Raw genomic sequence first — 17955 nt, forward strand, 5'->3', positions numbered from 1 at the left:
TGCCACTCAGGTAGGGATCAGGCATGGGACCTGTGTGCTCCCCCTCCCCAGGCCTAAGGGTCCATTCCTTTAGCTCCTTCGTCTCCCTGGGGACCTGGTGGTGTCCCAGCTTCTAGCCCCCTCCTCACCTAGGACCCAAGAGTCCAAGCCCCCAACCCCGTCCTCCCCCAAGGACTTGGTGCCCCAACGCCCAGCCCCCTCCTGGCTTAGGACCTGGAAGCCTAGGCCCCCAGCCCCTTTCTCCCCCAGGACCTAGGGGTCTAGGTCCTCAGTCCCTTCTCCTTCAGACTCAGGAGTGCGGACTTCTAGCCCCATACCCGCCTAGGACCAAGGAGTCTGGGCCCCCAGTCCCCTCCTCCCCCAGAACCCAGGAGTCCAGGCCCCCAACTCCTTCCTCTCCCAGGACCCAGGAGTCCAGGCCCTCAGTCCCCTTCTCCCTCAGACTAGGAATCCAGGACTCCAGTCCACTCCTCCCGCAGGACGCAGGAGTTCTGTCCTCCAGCTCCTTCCTCTCCCAGGGACCTGGTATCTAGCTCCTTCCCACTCAGGTACAGGCACCCCTAGTCCCCTCCTCTGCCAGGACCCAGGACCTGACCCTTCTCTCTCCTTCCCCACAGATCACCATGTACAGCTTCATGGGTGGTGGCCTCTTCTGTGCCTGGGTGGGGACCATCCTCCTGGTGGTGTCCACAGCAACAGACCACTGGATGCAGTACCGGCTGTCGGGGTCCTTGGCCCACCAGGGCCTGTGGCGGTATTGCCTGGGCAGCAAGTGCTACCTGCAGACGGACAGCATCGGTGAGGCTCTGGGGCAGGGTCTGGGCCATGCCTGGGGTCAGAGCCCCCACAGGTCAGGGGTCAGAACCTTCCCATGGGGCAGAACCTCACAGCTGAAGGGCCACTTGTTTTGCAGATGGAGAACCTTATGGCTCAGAGAGGGAAAGGGACCAGCCCAAGGTCACTCAGCGTGGAAGGGGCAGAATTGGGATTTCAGTATTTTTTTCTAGTACTACAATTACAGAATGTATTGACTTAGAGCTTAAGTAGAGAGGTGACATTTCCTGGCAGGAAATAGATGTCAGGTACAACATTTGGGGCTGAGGTTGTCAGAGTAGGATTTTCTAAATATCTACTATGTATCAAGAGCTACCTTCAGTGCTGGGGCAGACAGAAGCAATACGGACCCTAAATTTGCTAAATACTGAATGAGATATTTTTTTAATACTTACTGTGTGCCTGGCCATGTAATATATATGTATATATTACAAGATATATTGTAAAAATGGGGATAAATATTGTACTTATAGTATAGGGCTCTTGCAATCTATATAATAATAATATATATACTATATATCTCTACGTATCTCTTTCCATATATGTATATATTTGTATGTATATACATACATGTATATGGAAAGAGATACGTAGAGATATATACTATATTATATAATACATTATACAAAATACATTATATAATATATTAAATTAATAATATATAGTATATTACATATTATATATCCAATAATAGTAGCAGTCATGATAATAGTAATACGTGGCATTTATTGAGTGTTGTGTGCTACATGATATTCTAAGTGCTTTACCTGGATTAACTCCCTTTAGTGTCCCAACAACACTTAGAGGGAGTTGCCTTGTGTCTATGAATAAGACACGATGAGACTTGACCTCAAAAAGCCACACATTGTCTTGAGGAGGGGTTTGGGAGGAGGAGCCAACGCTCTCTGAGCCCCGCAACATGACAGGCCCATGGCGGGAGGTTTCACCCACCCAGTCTCACTGAACCTGCCTTGAAAGAGATGCAGCAGGATGCCCGTTTGCCGGAGCAATAAACTGAGGCAGGGAGAGGTGGAAAGGCTTACCTTGGGCCACCAGCTTCGGAGCCCAGTCTACCTGACATCACGCACCCATTTCATTTCTGGCTGTCTCCTTTGTCTCATTTCAACTGACCTTTTCTCCTGCTTCAGACTGGGGCCCCCTCTCCCCCGGGGACAGCTCTGAGTCACCTCTCTGTCTTATCTCTGCTGGAGGTGGGGGAGAGAGGGAGGGTGGTGGAGGTCTTCAAGTTCATTTGACATCAAAACCGGGAACCTCAGGGACGTATCTCATCCCAATTGATTCTTGGGTATTTGTCCAAACAGCTGGCTTAATTTGCTCATCAATTGTAATCTGCTCACCAAAACTAGAGCAGGAATCCTGAACTTGCTTCCCAGAGACCAGACCCAGCCAAAGAGGTGTATGCAGAGCGTTTTTAAAGTTTCTGAAGTCGTTGCCAGTATTAAAAGATCTGGAGATTTTACATAAAATTGTGGACTTGCAGCTCTTTTTGGAAAAGCCAATTCCGCATGTCCTCCTTCAGGTCCACAGTGGTCAGCTGAGTATGAGACGAGCTGTCCCCTTCAAAATGGGTGTACCAGTCGGGGCCTCTTCAGGAGACAGAAACCAGAGTGACTTGAATAGGAAAAGTTTTCTCTAAAGATGGAGCTGGGAGGCAATAATCGCTCATTGGTACATGGGACATACGTGTCCCATTCACCACAGCGCCCACTGCAGTGCCCACCGCAGCCCCCACCGCAGCCTGGTGTCTCCCAGCACGTCTTGTCCTCATTTGCAGCTGTCGCCAGTCCTCAGAAGCATTTCTGTTTTCCGCCCCTGCATGACACCTGTAGGAAACAAATAGGCTACAACATACCCTGTAAGTCCTCCAGACTTTTAAATACGCAGAGGCATCTGTTAGTTTTGTTGGGGCTACCATAACATAGCACCACATATTGGGTGGTTTAAACAGAAATTTACTGTCTCACAGTTCTAGAGGCCGGAAATCTAACATCCAGGTGTTGGCAGGGTTGGTTCCTTCTGAGGGTTCTGAGAAAGAACGTGTTCCAGGCCCCTCTCCTCGCTTCTGATGGTTGGGTGTCAGTCTTTGGTGTTCCTTGGCTCGTAGGTGCATCACCCTGATCTCTGCCTTCATGTTCATATGGGGTTCTCTCCGTTTGCACGTTTGTGTCCAAATTTCCCCTTTTTGTAAGGACACCAGTCATATTGGGTTAGGGGTCCACTCTACTCCAGTGTGACCTCATCTTAACTAATTACATCTGCAAAGACCGTATTTCCAAATAAGGTCATATTCTAGGCACTGGGGGTTAGAACTCCAACATATGAATTTGGAGGTGGGAGAAGAGACAGTTCAACCCATAACAACATCTATCGAGAAGTAGCCAGGAATTTTTCTCACTGAGGCTGGCACAAGACAAAAGACTGCATTTTGCAAAGATCTGAGACTGTTTACTTTTCAGTGGTAGGATGCGAGCTCCATCCAAGGTGCTCCGAGGAACAGAATCAAGAACGAGGGCTTTGGAGCTTGAGTTTTAATGCCAGTCCCACCACTAATTATGGGACCTTGGGCAAACTGCTTCAGCTCTCTGAGCCTCAGTTTCTTCTCCTGAAATATGAGGATAAAAATAGCGCCTACAGCATAGGGCTCTTGGAAGAAACCAATAGGATTATATGTGTGAAGCAAGACTGGCACATACTGGGCAGTTGCTAATTGGAAGATGAGACCATGATTATTGCTCCTAGGGCATCTCCATTCATTCAGCATGTTTATTAACCATCCAGTATGTGCCAGGTGCTGGAGATATAGCTGAGAATGAGAAAGAAAAGCCCTGTCCTCATAGAGCTCTCCTCTCGATGGGAAGAGACAGAGATGATAAACAAGTTAAAAATAAATAGGATATGGGCAAGTGGTATGAAGGAAATGAGAGCATGGGAGAGAGGATAGAAAGTGAATAGCAGGAGGATATAGGGAATCAGCATTCATTCATTCATTCACTCATTCATTCATACAACAAACATTTCTCCACATAGAATCAACCCATTTCCTGTCCTCAGGGAGCAATCAGGCTGGAGGGGGAGACAGAAAAAGAATCCTAACCCATAGTAAGGAGTAAGGATGATGCCTGAGGGGTGAAGGGATGCTTCCTAGAGGAGGGGACTTGGGAGCTGGGCTTTGAGGGATGAATAGGAGTTTGCCAGGTGAAGAGGAAGGTGTTTGCAGAAAAGTGAAAGAGGATCTGGGTCAGGGATGTGGAGAGGAAAGGCACTCGGGCCCTCAGAGGTAGCAGCATTCACAGCTGAGTACAGAGGAGGCATGAGAATGACCGTGGGGTGCTCCCACAGCATACTGGAACGCCACCCGGGCCTTCATGATCCTGTCCTCCCTGTGTGCCACCTCCGGCATCATCATGGGCATCCTGGCCTTGGCTCAGCAGCCCTCCTTCGCCCGCCTCTCCCGGCCCTTCTCCGCAGGCATCATGTTTTTTGCCTCCAGTGAGTGGACTCCCCTACCCCTACCTGTCTCCCCACTCCCAACTCCCTGCCCAACTCCAACCCCAATCCATCTCTACCCCCACACCACTCTCATCCTGGACTCTTCCTCGCTCTCAACTCCTTCCCCACCCTAATCCCATCCCCATCCCCAACACCGACTCCAAGACCATTTCTTATTCCAGCCTATTCTGATGCCAGCTGGTGTGCTGCAATTCAATTCCGGCACCAACCACCCAGAGTTGGAGTCAGACCCCGCAGGTTTAAGGGCACGGTTTGGTTCCTAAGGCTGCCCCTACTTCAGCTGCAAGTGGGGTCCCCAGGCCATCTGTACTTTTGACCAACTGGCTACAGATTCAGGGGCTCCCAGGACCCATTCAGGTTCAAAAATTTTCTACAACAGCTCACAGAACTCAGGAAAGCACTACACTTACAATTAGTTTTATTATAAAGGACACAACTCAGCACCTGCCAGATAAAGAGATGCACAGGGTGAAGCCTGAGACGGTGTCCGTGCCCTCTCCCTGTGGAATCACGGGATGCACATTGATGTGTTCACCAACCAGGATGCCCCAGTGCGCTTTGGCATCCCGAGTTTCTATTGGAGTTTCATTACAGAGGCACGATTGAGTGAAACATTGGCCACGTGATTGGACTCAGTCTCCAGCTCCTAACCCCTCCCCAGAGTTGGGCTGACATGCAGTGGCTCAAAGCCCTAATCTGCTCTCACTGTTGGTCTTTCTGGTGACCAGCTCCCATCCTGAGTCATCTCAGCTCACCAGTATAAATTCAGGTGTGATCCCAGAGGCTCAAGAATAACAAAGACACTCCCATTACTCAGGAAATTCCAAGGATTTAGAGTCTCCTTCCCAGGAAGGAGAGACAAAGACCAGTCAGAGTCTTTATTACCCAGCGCTACTCTGCCCATCTCTGCCCCATCCCCACCCAATCTACTCCCCACTCTTCTTGACTCACTTTCAGCTCAACCCTTATCCTCACCCTCATCCCTACTCATACCCACCCCGCCCCTACCCCTTCCTCAGTCTCACTCCCACCCCCTCCTCCAAGCCCAGCCCAGCCACACTCCCCACCCTCTCTCCCCAGCCTTTTTCGTCCTGTTGGCCTTGGCCATGTACACTGGCGTCACCGTCAGCTTCCTTGGTCGCCGCTTCGGGGACTGGCGCTTTTCCTGGTCTTACATCGTGGGCTGGGTGGCCCTGCTCATGACCTTTTTCGCAGGTACGGGGGCTTGGGGGTGAGAAGGTCAGTGTCTGTGGCAGAGAGGGCAGCACTCCAGAGGGCAAGATGATGGGGTGTCTCACGTGGGCGGGAGCACTAAGCCTGAAGGCACACTCCAGCCCTAAGGACACCCAGGGAGGCAGGGAGTGGTGAGGCAAGGATTGGGGTGGGAGCAGGGGCCTGGAGGGCTTCGGGAGGTTCCATTGGGATCTCTTCTCTTGTAGGTATTTTCTACATGTGTGCCTACCGGATGCATGAATGTCGGCGTCTGTCCACTCCCCGCTGAGCCCAAAGTGTCCCGCATCCACCTTCATCTGGAAGTTATAATGAGGTCACTGAAGAGGAGGGGGAGGGTCTAGGGGCTGAAATCCTGGTTCCTGGGGGCATGAGGGGGCTCGGTCCTGGACCCTGGGTGGGGGACCCTGACTCTTGTGTCCCAAGAGGGAAAGAGGAAGAATGGGGCCTGGTGGGAGGCAGTTGAGAGGATCCAAGGCCCCACTCATCAGGAAGCGTGGTTAGAGAAATGGAATATGCATTAGAGCGACTTTTTGGAAGCTAATAAAACTGATGTGAAACTACTAAAGTGTGGTCCCTGAGGGGCTGAGGTGGAGAGAAACAGGTGGGAGTGTGGTGGATGGGGTGGGGGGTGGTCGTATTATGGCAACCCAACCTGCTCAGCTCCACAGGGATGGGACAGAGACAAATCACGTAGTCCCTATCCAGGGATTAACTACAGTTCAACTTCTAGGAAACTGACGTGTAGGTCCAGTTCTGATACCGATTCCAACGTGTATGTGTGTTTTTTCCCCACACCACCAGCAATTAACTCAGTTCTGACACTATCTACCTGGAGAGAGTGTCACATCCCACAGGTTAAGGGCTCAGTCTTACAAGACTGTCCCCCACCCCCACTTCAGACACCAACCACAAGTCCAGGTTGTCACCTGTGCTTCTGACCAATCAGCTATAGATCAGAGGTTCCCACAACCCCTTCCTTGGTTTTGATTAATTTGCTAGAGGAGCTCACAGAACTCAGAGAAACATTTTACTTACTAGATCACTTGTACTATAAAAGGATATTATAACTCAGGAACAGCCAGTTGGAAGAGATGCACAAAGTGAGGTATGGGGAAAGGGCTCAGAGCTTCCATGCTCTCCGAGCAGACCAATCTCCTCAAACCTCCATGTGTTCACTGAAGGAGGGAAGAAGAGTATCCTCTACCCACTCTGGGTCCTTCCTGGCTGGGCTACAGATTAAATTGACATGAGACCGAATAGCAGGAGAAAAATCAAACAAGGTTTAATAACATGTAGACATGGGAGAAACCAGGAAAACTGAATTTCTCAACAAATGGCGGAGGTTTTCACCTTAAATAGATTTAGATAAAGACTAAGGAGGATGTTGGGGGTGGGGAAGGAGACAGCTATGAGAGATTACCAGAAAGCACAGTAATCAAGGGTTTGCAGATTTAAGTCCTCTCCTTCCGTACTGATAAAGAGTTTCCAGAGATAAGGTCTTCCCAGCACACAGAGGGAGATAGTTTTAGAAATGTAAATGTTCGGTAAACAGAACTTTGATAAGAATGGGCTTAACAAGGACCCTGCTGGTCTGTCCATACCCAGAGTTAAATTCCTTTAGGCAGTAGGGGATGTCAAATGTGCTTCAGAGAAAATAATCAAGGTAAAGAGACATATTTTGGGGTGGCCAATTTTGATCTCCCACATCACCAACCTGGAAGTTCTTTGAATCCCATCTTTTTGACTTTTTATGGAGGTTTGATTACACAGGCAGGATTGATTAAATCTTTGACCATGGACTGATTCAACCTCCAGGTCCTCTCCCCTCCCTGGAGGTCAGGCGGTAGGACTGAAAGTTCCAGCCCTCTAATCACGTGGCTGGTTCCCCTGGCAACCAGCCCCCAACCTTAGGTGCTTCCCTAAAGTCACTTCATTAACATAACAAGACCCCTTGATGGCCCTCATCAGTTAGGAAATTCCAAGGGTTTTAGGAAATCTGCCAGAAATGGGGACAAAGACCAAACATATATTTCTTATTATAAATCATAGTATCACAGCAGGATAATAGGATACATGAAAAGACCTGTGATAAAACAACAGTCCTCACGCCGCCTCCAGTCAGAGCTCCCAGCCTCCTCTCCCCTCCCGGGATGGGCCCCTCCAACTAGAAACACCAGAATTCTGACCTGCATCTACTCCTGAAACTGCCTCTTCACACACCATTCAGGAGCTTGACCTTCTCTTCATTCACTCATTCATTAGTTCATTCAATAAACTGATGCCAAGTGCCATGAGAGTTACTGATGTCTATCATAAAATAATAAGGCTATTTAGCAAGGCTGATTCTAATAATAAGAATATTACAGCCTATGCTAATAACTTATATTAATAGAGACTTATTCCCCAGATATAATATTTATTGGGGCCTCCTCAAATAATACCATATTAATAAAGTTTCCTCTAATGATAATGGCAATTGAGGCCTTCTCTAATAATAATTTATTGAGGTCTATTTAAGTAAAAATATTTACTGAGGCTTCTTCCAGTAATCATATTTATAGGGGCTTCCTCGAGCAATAATGGTGATTTCATACTTATAACTCCAGACTCATATCTCCAACTCCTTACTCCACATTTCCACTTGAAAAGAAGAGGCATCTCACATCTCATGTGTCTAACACTGAATTCCTGATCTCTCACACTCCACATCTGCTCCTCCCACGGTGTGCCCCATCTTGGTAAATGACAACTCCATTTTTTCCAACTGCTCAAGCCAAAAACATTGGGAGCATCCTCAGCTGCCTTCTTACATCCCACATCTGATTCATCAGCAAATAGTGTTGGCTCTTCTTTTAAACTGTCTGGAATTTGATGCCTTGCTCATCCAGTTACCACCCTGGTCCAAACCACCATCATCTCTCACCTGGCTTATTGCCACAGCCTAACCAGCTCTGCCTCTGCCCTTCCCTACCCCCTGCCCCGTGCAGTCCATTCTCTACACAGCGTCGAGAGGGAGTTTTGTTAAAACATGACTCAAATCAAGTCACTCCTCTGCTCTAAGCCCTCCAGTGGCTCCCATCTCAGATGAAAAGTTGAAGTCTATCAAGGTCATATGAAGCGTCATGCGTTCTGGACTCTGTTAACTCTCTGACCTCATCTTCCCTCACTCACTGCAATTCAGGGCTCCTCAACACCTGCTTCAGGTTCAATGATTTGCTAGAAGGACTCAGAGCTCAAGAAAGCTATTACACTCATGGTACAGTTTATTACAGCAAAAGGATACAGATTAAAATCAGCAAAAGGATGGGGCTCACAGGGCAGCGTCCAGGAGAGATCAGAAATGAGTTTCCAGTTGTCTCTCCCAGTGGAGTGTCCAGACAGCACTTACTTCTCTCAGCGACAACGTGTGACAATATGCACACGACATTGCCCACCAGGGAAGCTCACCTGAGCCTTGGTGTCCAGTCTTATTGTCCAGTGTCCAGGTCAGGGTTGCAGGCATGGAGAAATCATATGGCTGGTCTCCAGCCTCTCCAGGGGTCATATTGATACCGTGTGTTTCAAAGCCCCCACCATAAACCACGTTGACATGATCGACTATCTGGCGCGGCCCAAGGACCCCAGGTAAACAGACACTCTTACCAGGCAGGCATTCCAAGGACTTAGAGGTTCCTTCCCAAAAGCTGGGCTAGGCCAACCCTTTCTTTGGTCAATGTTACTGCTCTGCTCCTCAGTCACTCTGCTCCAGCCTTGTTGGCCTCCGTGCTTGTCCAGGCATGAGCCCACCTCTGCCTATACCACTCTTCGCAAATGTCTTTCAGGTCTTTGCTTCAAAGTTACCTTTTCAGTGAGGTGTCTCTGGCGACCCCATCTAAAATCACAACCCTCCCCCTCTTCTCTGCTTTTACCTCCCCACAGCACTTTTCACAAACATACTATATATTTTTCTTACATCTATCTTATTATCTGTATCCCCAACTGGAATGGTGGTGCCCCTGAGGGAGAAATTTGTGTCTGCTTTTGGTCATCTCTACATCCTCAGTGCTTATAAGGCGGCACCCAGCACATGGTAATCGCTCAAAATAATATTTGTTGAAAACTAAATATTTATTCAGGTCAATTGATAATGATATTTATCAACTTAGATTATTTGTTGGGGCCTACTCTGATATTTATTGAGATTTAATATATTTTTATCATCAAAATAGACCACATTAAATATTGGTAAGAGTGAGCCTCAATGGAAATTATGGCACTTTCCATAATAACTGTTAATAAACAGCCATCATGGGGCCAGCCCGGTGGCATAACAGTTAAGCGTGGGCGCTCTGCTTCGGCGGCCCAGGGTTTGCAGGTTCGGATCCCGGGCGCACACCAACGCACCGCTTGTCAAGACATGCTGTGACCGCATCCCATATAAAGTAGAGAAAGATGGGCACGGATGTTAGCCCAGGGCCAATCTTCCTCAGCAAAAAGAGGAGGATTGGCATCAGATGTTAGCTTAGGGCTGATCTTCCTCAAAAAAATAAAAAAAATAAATAAACAGCCATCATTTCTTTGCTATAATAGAATGTAGGCTCAATGAGGGCAAGGGTCCCGAGTATGTTGTGCATCACTGTGCCCCCAGGGCCTAACCTAGTGCCTGAACTACAAGAGGGGCTGGTTGAATTGAATATCTCCAGAGGCCTCCTATTTGCCAGATTCTATGCTGGGTGCTGGGGGCCCCCAAATTAATCCAACCTTGTTCCTGCCTTCAAGTTCCTGAGGTCTGAGAATGTATGGGAAGTGGCAGAAGGAGAGACATTTGGGATCAAGCCAAGTACAGGAAGGCCTGGGAGATAATAATTGGGTTGGGGGTATGGGTACAGTGCTCTAGACTGAGGGTGGGGCCTTGGGACTGGGGGGACCTCAGCTCTGAAGACAAAAACAATAGAATAGAGACCAGGTCCCCAGGTGGTCAAGGCAGGTCTCAGGGCTGGGCAGAGCCACAGAACTTCCATGGGGTGATGATGTTGGAGGTGTTCTGTGGCAGTTGGGGGTTGCTGAGGAACCCCTGAGCCTGGCAGAAGTTGGTAGGAATTGGAGAACGTTGGAAGAGACCCCGGTGATTTGGAAAAACTTGCAGTGCTTGGACAAGACTGGTAGAGACTGAAAGGAACCAACAACTGGGACAGCATGGTGGAACTGGGGACATGAGGGCTCTGGAGAGCTTCAAATCTTGTCAAGGAAAGAGATGGAGGTTCTGCGAGACAACTCCCTCTTCAATGTCGTGTTCAGCTGCTTCTCCTTGGGGTTCTTCCTGGCGGCCTTTGTCTGCCCCTACTGACTTGAGGTGTGTGCAGCAGGGCCCACCAAGGACCTGGGTCTACGGTCAGCCTGTGATGCCTATGTGTGCAGAAGTCTGCGGGAGCCTGGTGCAGGTCATGTATGTGCATGCATGTGTGTGCGTGATGATGGTGGTAGTGGGACTTGGGGAGACGAGAAAGAGGGATATAGGCTTGGACCTGGAGGTGGGATGAAGATGAAAATAGGGGGGTGAGGTAGGAATTACAGGGGTTGGGGAGAAGTATGAAGAAGGAAGTGAGGTGGGACTAGGGTTGGAATTGGGACAGGAAATGTGATCTGGTGTGGGGATGGGAATGAGGATAGGGTTAAGTCTAGGGATGAGGATGGGTTTGGGTTTGGGGTTGAGTTTGTGAATAAGAATGGGGCTAGGTTGCAGGATGCAGATAGGGTTAAATTAGAGGTTGGAGCTGGGGTTAAGGAATGGGTTGTGTTTGGGGTTGGGGATGGGATTGAGTTTAGAGTTGGGTTGGGGAATGAGAATAGGGTTAGGTTTGGGAATTGGGATGGGTTGATTTTGGGGTTGGAGCTGGACTTATGGATAGGGTTGAGTTTGGGGTTGCAGCTGGGGTTAAGGATGGCGTTTGGTTTGGGCATGAGAATGGGGTTAGGTTGGAGAATAGGGATGGGGTTAAGGATGGGATCGAAGCTGGGGTTATGGGTAGAGTTGAGTTTGGAACGGCTTCAAGATCACAGATGGGTTCTGTGCTCTGACTGTCCCCTTACCACACCCCCATCACCCACACTTCCTGAAGCCTGTCCAGATGCTCCTCACTGGAGCCATGTCCACAGTCATTTTTGTGCTGGCTTCTCGCTGCTCATGATCTGGATCCACCTCTGGCAGCCTGTCCTCAGGAGCATGTTCTCAGCGTGGCCAGTTACCCCACTGGTGAGGGTCTGGGTGACAGACGGGGGCCTGCAAATTGGAGTCTGCAATAAAGGAAGAAGACCCGGCCTCTTGGTCACTCTGGTTTTCCCTTTCGCCAGCTGTCCAGGGACTGCCGACTCAGTTGGATTTCACGACAGAGGACCTCTTCCAGGCCAGTCCCTACTTCACAGGGGTTAAGTTTTCCTGGGCTGTGGCCCCTTCACCTTGTATCTGCTCACAGGTGGTGCGTCGCCCAGAACCTGATGGTGGGGGAGGCGGCTCGTGCTTGGAGGGCTGGGGGGTCCTGCACTGACAGTCTTGTGTCACCCGCCCCGCAGGCTCTGATCCTGATGATGAAGCCCACCACACTGGAGGCCCTACTCAAAGCAGAGCTGTCTGTGAACTCACTTATCAGATGAGGATGTGGGCATGTCTTCCTCGCCACAAACTTAGAATTGTGATTCTCCACCATTTGCCTGCCCTGGGCATAACTCCAAGCAGGGATCCAGGAGTATGAGCCCCCCATCCACCTGTCCCTTCTTCTCCCAGGCCTCCAGATCTTTCCTTCTCCAGCCCCCTTCTTTTTGTGAAGACCCTCGAGTTGGGGCCCCCCCCTCCTAGAACGGAAGATAGCAAAACCCACAGGAAAGTATGACACATCCCCCAACTGTCCCCTCTGGTCACATCTCCCCTCCTATTTAACTCACACTCTGGTCTCATTCGTCACCTCCCACCTCTGTGCCCCCAAGCTTCTCTCTCACCTCTCCCAGGAAGCCCTCTCTGGTGTTGAGGGCTCTAAGGTGGGACGCATAGAATCTGAGGCAGAGAGGCAAGTTCTGAATCACCACCTAAACCACGGATGATGTGACACCCTCAGTGCTCCCCACTACACACTAACGACCTTGGGGAGGGAAGGACGTTGTCAGTGCAACCCACGAAGGGAGGGTGAGACACGTCAGCTACCAGGAACTGGGTGAAACCAAACCAGCCTAGTCTTCAGGAGCACACGTCCCCAATGCTTGCCAGCTTCTCTTTCTTGAGCTCAGAAGATCCAGGAGTCCCGGGACACAGCCTCCTCCTCTCTCAGAGATCCAGGAGTCTGGTTCACTAGCCTCTTCATCGTCCAGGACCTGGAAACCCAGAGCTGACCCCATGGAACCCTGTCGGTCCCTGGCCCTGCTCGTTGGCTCCCTGGGCCTGACATCTGTCCTGGTTGCTCTGAGCACGGATTACTGGTTCGTGGCCATGGGGCCCAAGGCTTCAGCTCACTCGGGGCTCTGGCCAAAGGCGGATCAGGACGCAGTAGCAGGTAACAGGGAGAGATCGCTCTTGCGGGGCGGGGTGGGGGGAATGACCAGATGGGATGGGCATTCAGAGGTCTCTTCTTTGAGCAGGCTACATCCACGTGACGCAGGCCTTCAGCATTCTGGCTGCCCTGGGGGGCTTGGTGTCTGTGAGCTTCCTGGTCCTGTCCTACATCCCCTCACTGTCTGCCCCGGGCCGCGGGCCCCTTGTCTCCTCTGTCACAGCCTTTGCTGCAGGTAAGGGCTCCGGGCTGCCCTTGGGCACTGGGGACTGGTGAGTTCCTGCAGAGGAGCTGAGCAGTCTCTCATGTCTCTGTCCTCAGGCCTCTTCGCAACGGTGGCCCTGGTGGTCTACACCAGCGAGCGGTGGAGCCAGCCTCCACATCCCCAGATCCAGACCTTCTTCTCCTGGTCCTTCTACCTGGGCTGGGCTTCAGCTCTCCTCTGGTTCTGCGCAGGTGACTGCTCGGGAGGTGCTCGGGAGGGCCAGCTAGGGGCTCTGAGGGAGCAGGGTGGGACAGGCGCTAACCTCTCTCTACCACCCCAGGTGGCCTGAGCCTGGGTGCTCACTGCCGTGCCCCCCTGCCCAGCTATGAAGCCATGTGAGCCGAGGGCGAGAACAGCAGGATGAGTTTGGAGCACTGTTCTCTGAAGGTGGAGCTGGCAGATTACGTGACGCTCCCTCCAGCCCTCACCTCCAGCCCTTCCCCAGCCCCCTTCATTTGTTTCTTCATCCATTCAACAAAAATTGGCTGAGATCTGGTTATTCCGAGCTTAATTCCGTTGCGACATAAGCTAACCACACGCCAGCTCCATGGTGGGCGACACTGGGCACCCAGGGAGGAGTCAGAGCCGCCCGCCTGCCCTCAGGGTGCTCCTGCCATTGTGGGGACCAGTGTGGACTCAGGCACTGCCCTGGGTCCCTCTCCCTGTCTCCATCTCTCTTCTTCGCCCTTCCTTCTCTTTTCTTCCCTGTCTTTCTTGCTTTAGCTCTCTTCCCTTCTTGCTCCCTCTCTAATGTTGTGACCCTTGCCATCGCTCTAGTCTGCCCTGCTCATTTCATTCAGTCATTCGCTTCTGTGGCTGGCTTTTCCTGAGCACATCCTTTCCACTGGGCCTCGTTGGAATGCTGACGTGAATCAGACCTGGGCCCTGCCCACGAGGGGCTGCAAGTCTGGTGCGCACAGGTGGTTAATTCAGGCCAGATGGCAGCGCGGGAGAAAGACTGACCCGGTCGTAGAGGGTGGAGGTCAGCTTTCTGGGGAGAGGCTGTTTAGGGACTTCTCAAGGGCCAAGGAAAGGTAATCCAGGCAGAGGGACCCAAAGGTGGAGGCGTGAAAAGGCTGGAAGTTTTTAGGTGATGGAAAACGGTGCTTTGTGGCCAGAATGTAGAATGTGGGGGTGGAGGAAAATGAGGATAGAGAGGCAGGAGGGAGCCAGGGCCTCTAACGCCACAATTTACTCTCTCCTAAGGGTGATGAGGAGCTAGCAGAAGGTGGTGAGCAGGAGAGAGTCAGCATCAGCTCCTGGTGCCAGAAAGACCCCTGTGGGGCATGCCAGGAAGCCAGAAGCGAGAGAGGAGCTTGGCAATGCAACAGGTGATGTGACACAGGACAAGGCCTGACTGGGACCAGGGCACGAGATGGAAAAGAGAGAAGGAGCCAGAAAGGTTCGGGGGGCAGGAGGAACAAGACTTGGGGATCCAAGGGCTTTGTAGGGTGAGGAGCAGGAAGGAAGGGAGCAAGGATAGCCCCCAGTGGTCCGGCCTGACCAACTGGGTGGGACAGTGGGATCATCCCTGGTTTGGTGGAAGATGGTGAGCTCAGCTGGGAGGTGGTTGAGTGTCAGGAGTCTGGGAGACATTCGGGAGCAGATGAGGACTCCAGTCTAAGGAGAGAGACACCTGGGCTGGAGAGGGAGTTTGGGATGCTAGCAGAGCATCAGGGTTCCCTGGAGCTGTGGGAGTGAGGAGGCTTACTTGGTAAGAAGGTACAGGATGGAGCCTCAAAGTAAACTGGCATTGAGAAGTAAAGGGAGGAGAAGCAGGAGCTGGGAGGGCACAGTCAGAGAGCTGGGGACCAGGAGAGCTTACGGGGTCAAGGGAAGAGAAGTTTCTAGAAGGACATGGTTTACCATGTCAAGGCCCTCAGGCTTCCCAGAGACCTGCTGCCATCTGACTCTCAGCTGTCACTTTGCTAGGAGAGCTGCCTCTGTGTGTGTGTGTATGTGTGTGTGTGTCTCTGTGTGTATGGGTGGGTGGGTGGTTATCTCTTTAAACAGCCGCTGCGAGGAGGGGGTTCTGGAACTCCTGCTGCCTCACAGAGACCCAGTCTCCCTTCCCCCACCTCTCTGTGCTCTGTGTCTAAGAGGCCCTGGGAGCTGGGTGTGAGTCACTTCGGTAGGTGTGTGTGTGGGGGTGGGGGGAGGGCACTGGACAGACCAAAGGAACATTCCACTGGGGGATGGAAGTCTCTGGAAGACTGGGAGGTTCCTAAGGAGCCGGTCTCAAAGTCCCCAGGAGGAACACAAGGGCATGGGGAAAGGAGGTCTTGGGTCTGGGAGGGACCTAAGGGAGGGGTCCCCAAGTTCGGGTGCTGGGGGAGGGGCCCAGAGCATGGGAGGATTTGAGGGAGGGGGGGTCTCCTGGTCTCCAGAAGTAGGGCCCCAGGCAAGGGTGTGGGGTAGGAGTCTGGGAGATGGAAGGACATGTGGGAGGGGGTCTCAGGGACTTAAAGGAATGGGGAGAGGGGCCCGGGGTCGCGAGGGTGTTGGCCAATCCTGCATGTACGGCCCTCCGCAGCAGCCTCCCTGGGATGGGGGTGAAGCGGAGCCTTCAAAGCGGGGGCACCTTGCTGGGCTTTTCGGCCAACGTCCTCACGATTCTCTCCACCGCCACCAACTACTGGATCCGCTACCCTGCGGGCCACAGCGGCCTGTGGCAGGAGTGTAATGCCGGCATCTGCTCCAACAGCCCCTGCCAGAGTGAGGCCCGGCCCGCCCAGATGTCAGACCCCCGCTGGACAGACAGCCCCCAGCACTGACCACAGCTGGGCCCCTCGCCTGGCCCAACAGCTGGACACATTCTGCGGCGCCCCCACCCCCACTCTGACCCGTTCCACTCCAGTCTCAGATGCTCCTGCCCCTCCGTGCCCGAGGCCACCACGAACCTCCACTTTGGGACATGCTTCCCTGCCGCGACATTAACTGCCCCTCATGACATAATTTTCAAGCGCCCATGCAAACCCCTGACTCTGCTCCCAGCCCCGTACCGGTGGGTGTGTGGAGGGGCGGCCGGGGCGGCGCCAGCGCAGGACTGACGAGGCCCCTCTCCCCAGCCATGCTGGCGGTGACCGCGGCGTGCATGGTGCTGGCGGCCGGCTCCGGCGTCGTGGGTTTGGTGATGGGGCTGCGGATTCTGTGCCAGAAGGGCGACTCGCGGGGCCGGACCACGAGCGCCATCTTCTTCCTCTGCGGTGAGATGGCAGCGGACCCCCAGGCATAGGGCGGGCTTGGAGGTTGGAGCGGGACCGGGGCCCAGGGGTCGCGGCTGGAGGCCCAGGAGACCCAGAGGAGGGGCGGAGCTGGGGCGGTGGGCGTGGCCTGTTGGAGCAGGGAAGGGGAGGGGAGAAGGGGCGTGGCCTGGTGGGGCAGGTTGGGGGAGCAGCAGGCGGCAGGGCGTGGTAGAGCAGGGGTGGGGGAAGAAGGGGAAGTGGCTTGGCGGAGAACGGACGGGGAGGGCCAGAAGGGGGCGTGACCTGGGGCGCTGGACGTGGCCTGTTGGAGCAGGGACGGGGAGGGGAGAAGGGGCCTGGCCTGGTAGGGCAGGTTGGGGGAGCAGCTGGCGGCATGGCGTGGTAGAGCAAGGATGGGGGAAGCAGAGGGTGTGTCCCGGCGGAGCAGGGACGGGGAGCTTGGTCTGGGTGGGGCCTGGTTGCGGCCCCTCGGCCAAGCTCACCCGGCGGGTGGGGGCGGCCCAGGCCTGCTGCTGCTGATCGCCTTGACAGGCTACACGGTGAAGAACGCGTGGAAAAACGACGTCTTCTTCTCCTGGTCCTATTTTTTGGGGTGGCTGGCCTTACCCTTCTCTATTCTCGCGGGTAACCTGGACAGTGGGAAGAGGGTGGAGGAGTCTGCCTAGAGGATCCCCCCTCCCCGCAGAGACTCCCCATCCGCCCTCCCCGGAAACCCCACAGTGACCCCCCCCCCCACCCAGGGCCTCCCCAGCACACTCCACTCCTGACTCCCGCAGACCCCGCACAGATGCCCTTGAGCCCCAAAGCCCAGTCCCCGGGGCCCTCCCGGTCATCCGCCCCAGGACCCACCCTCCACTCGCCCTCCGCCCCGCACTGCCAGGCTTCTGCTTTCTGCTGGCGGACATGATCGTGCAGAGCACGGATGCCATCAGTGGATTCCCCGTGTGCTTGTGACCGCAGCCTGCCTGGGGCAGAATAAAGGACTCGCTTCCGCCGCCGCGGCTGCGCCTGCCTGTCTGGGGACGTGAGGACGCGGACACGGGCGACATGAATGGACGTGGGAACATGTACATGAACGGGGACTCGGGCGCAGGGGTACATGGAGGCTCAGGGAGGACATAGGACAAAACCTACACGGATCGTGGGGACATGGGGCATACGGGCGTGGAAACACGAACATGGAGTGGACAAGGGAAACGGGTTTGGAGGAGAATGGGGACGGGGGGGAGTGGGGTCAGGAAGGGACATGGGCGCGTGGAGAAGATGTAGGGACATGGACATGGAGGAAAAGTGGAGACGGACGAGGGAAGACCGATATCGGGGGACGTAGAGGCGTATTCATAGAGTGGGGGACACGGACACTGCGTCT

At 53.1% G+C, this 17955-nt stretch overlaps 3 protein-coding genes across 4 annotated transcripts; all 3 read left to right on the forward strand.

Annotated features, from left to right (window-relative positions):
• Positions 1-623: 623 nt before the first annotated feature.
• LIM2 (lens intrinsic membrane protein 2) lies at positions 624-6206 on the forward strand. Of its 2 annotated transcripts, XM_058530021.1 has the most exons (5): positions 624-857; positions 891-957; positions 4195-4344; positions 5446-5580; positions 5805-6206. In XM_058530021.1, exons 1-5 carry the CDS (start codon positions 624-626, stop codon positions 5864-5866), a joined length of 648 nt encoding a protein of 215 aa, XP_058386004.1. In that variant the 3' UTR covers positions 5867-6206. The 2 variants fall into 2 exon arrangements, with proteins under 2 accessions (XP_058386004.1, XP_058386006.1); XM_058530023.1 differs by lacking the exon at positions 891-957 and having other exon boundaries at positions 624-798.
• Positions 6207-12866: 6660 nt separating this feature from the next.
• NKG7 (natural killer cell granule protein 7) lies at positions 12867-13871 on the forward strand. The gene is made up of 4 exons (XM_058530018.1): positions 12867-13118; positions 13204-13350; positions 13437-13571; positions 13661-13871. The coding sequence occupies exons 1-4, from the start codon at positions 12962-12964 to the stop codon at positions 13717-13719; spliced, it is 498 nt and encodes a 165-aa protein (XP_058386001.1). The 5' UTR covers positions 12867-12961; the 3' UTR covers positions 13720-13871.
• A 2036-nt stretch (positions 13872-15907) lies between these two features.
• Positions 15908-17798, forward strand: CLDND2 (claudin domain containing 2). The gene is made up of 4 exons (XM_058530017.1): positions 15908-16095; positions 16449-16586; positions 17091-17210; positions 17467-17798. Exons 1-4 carry the CDS (start codon positions 15927-15929, stop codon positions 17538-17540), a joined length of 501 nt encoding a protein of 166 aa, XP_058386000.1. The 5' UTR covers positions 15908-15926; the 3' UTR covers positions 17541-17798.
• The last annotated feature ends 157 nt before the right edge of the window (positions 17799-17955 follow it).

The sequence above is a fragment of the Diceros bicornis genome, chromosome 34 (genome assembly GCF_020826845.1).
Source record: "Diceros bicornis minor isolate mBicDic1 chromosome 34, mDicBic1.mat.cur, whole genome shotgun sequence".
Taxonomy (NCBI): Eukaryota; Metazoa; Chordata; class Mammalia; order Perissodactyla; family Rhinocerotidae; genus Diceros; species Diceros bicornis.

Bases quoted from the DNA above. Each gene is read 5' to 3' on its own strand.
- NKG7 (XM_058530018.1), top strand. From the start codon at position 12,962: ATGGAACCCTGTCGGTCCCTGGCCCTGCTCGTTGGCTCCCTGGGCCTG. The intron at 13,119-13,203 runs GTAACAGGGAGA...TTCTTTGAGCAG, and splicing joins GGATCAGGACGCAGTAGCAG to GCTACATCCACGTGACGCAG. The intron at 13,351-13,436 runs GTAAGGGCTCCG...CTCTGTCCTCAG, and splicing joins TGTCACAGCCTTTGCTGCAG to GCCTCTTCGCAACGGTGGCC.
- LIM2 (XM_058530021.1), top strand. From the start codon at position 624: ATGTACAGCTTCATGGGTGGTGGCCTCTTCTGTGCCTGGGTGGGGACC. The intron at 858-890 runs GTCAGAACCTTC...AGAACCTCACAG, and splicing joins AGAGCCCCCACAGGTCAGGG to CTGAAGGGCCACTTGTTTTG. The intron at 958-4,194 runs GTCACTCAGCGT...GTGCTCCCACAG, and splicing joins GGGAAAGGGACCAGCCCAAG to CATACTGGAACGCCACCCGG.
- CLDND2 (XM_058530017.1), top strand. From the start codon at position 15,927: ATGGGGGTGAAGCGGAGCCTTCAAAGCGGGGGCACCTTGCTGGGCTTT. The intron at 16,096-16,448 runs GTGAGGCCCGGC...CCCTCTCCCCAG, and splicing joins CTCCAACAGCCCCTGCCAGA to CCATGCTGGCGGTGACCGCG. The intron at 17,211-17,466 runs GTAACCTGGACA...CCGCACTGCCAG, and splicing joins ACCCTTCTCTATTCTCGCGG to GCTTCTGCTTTCTGCTGGCG.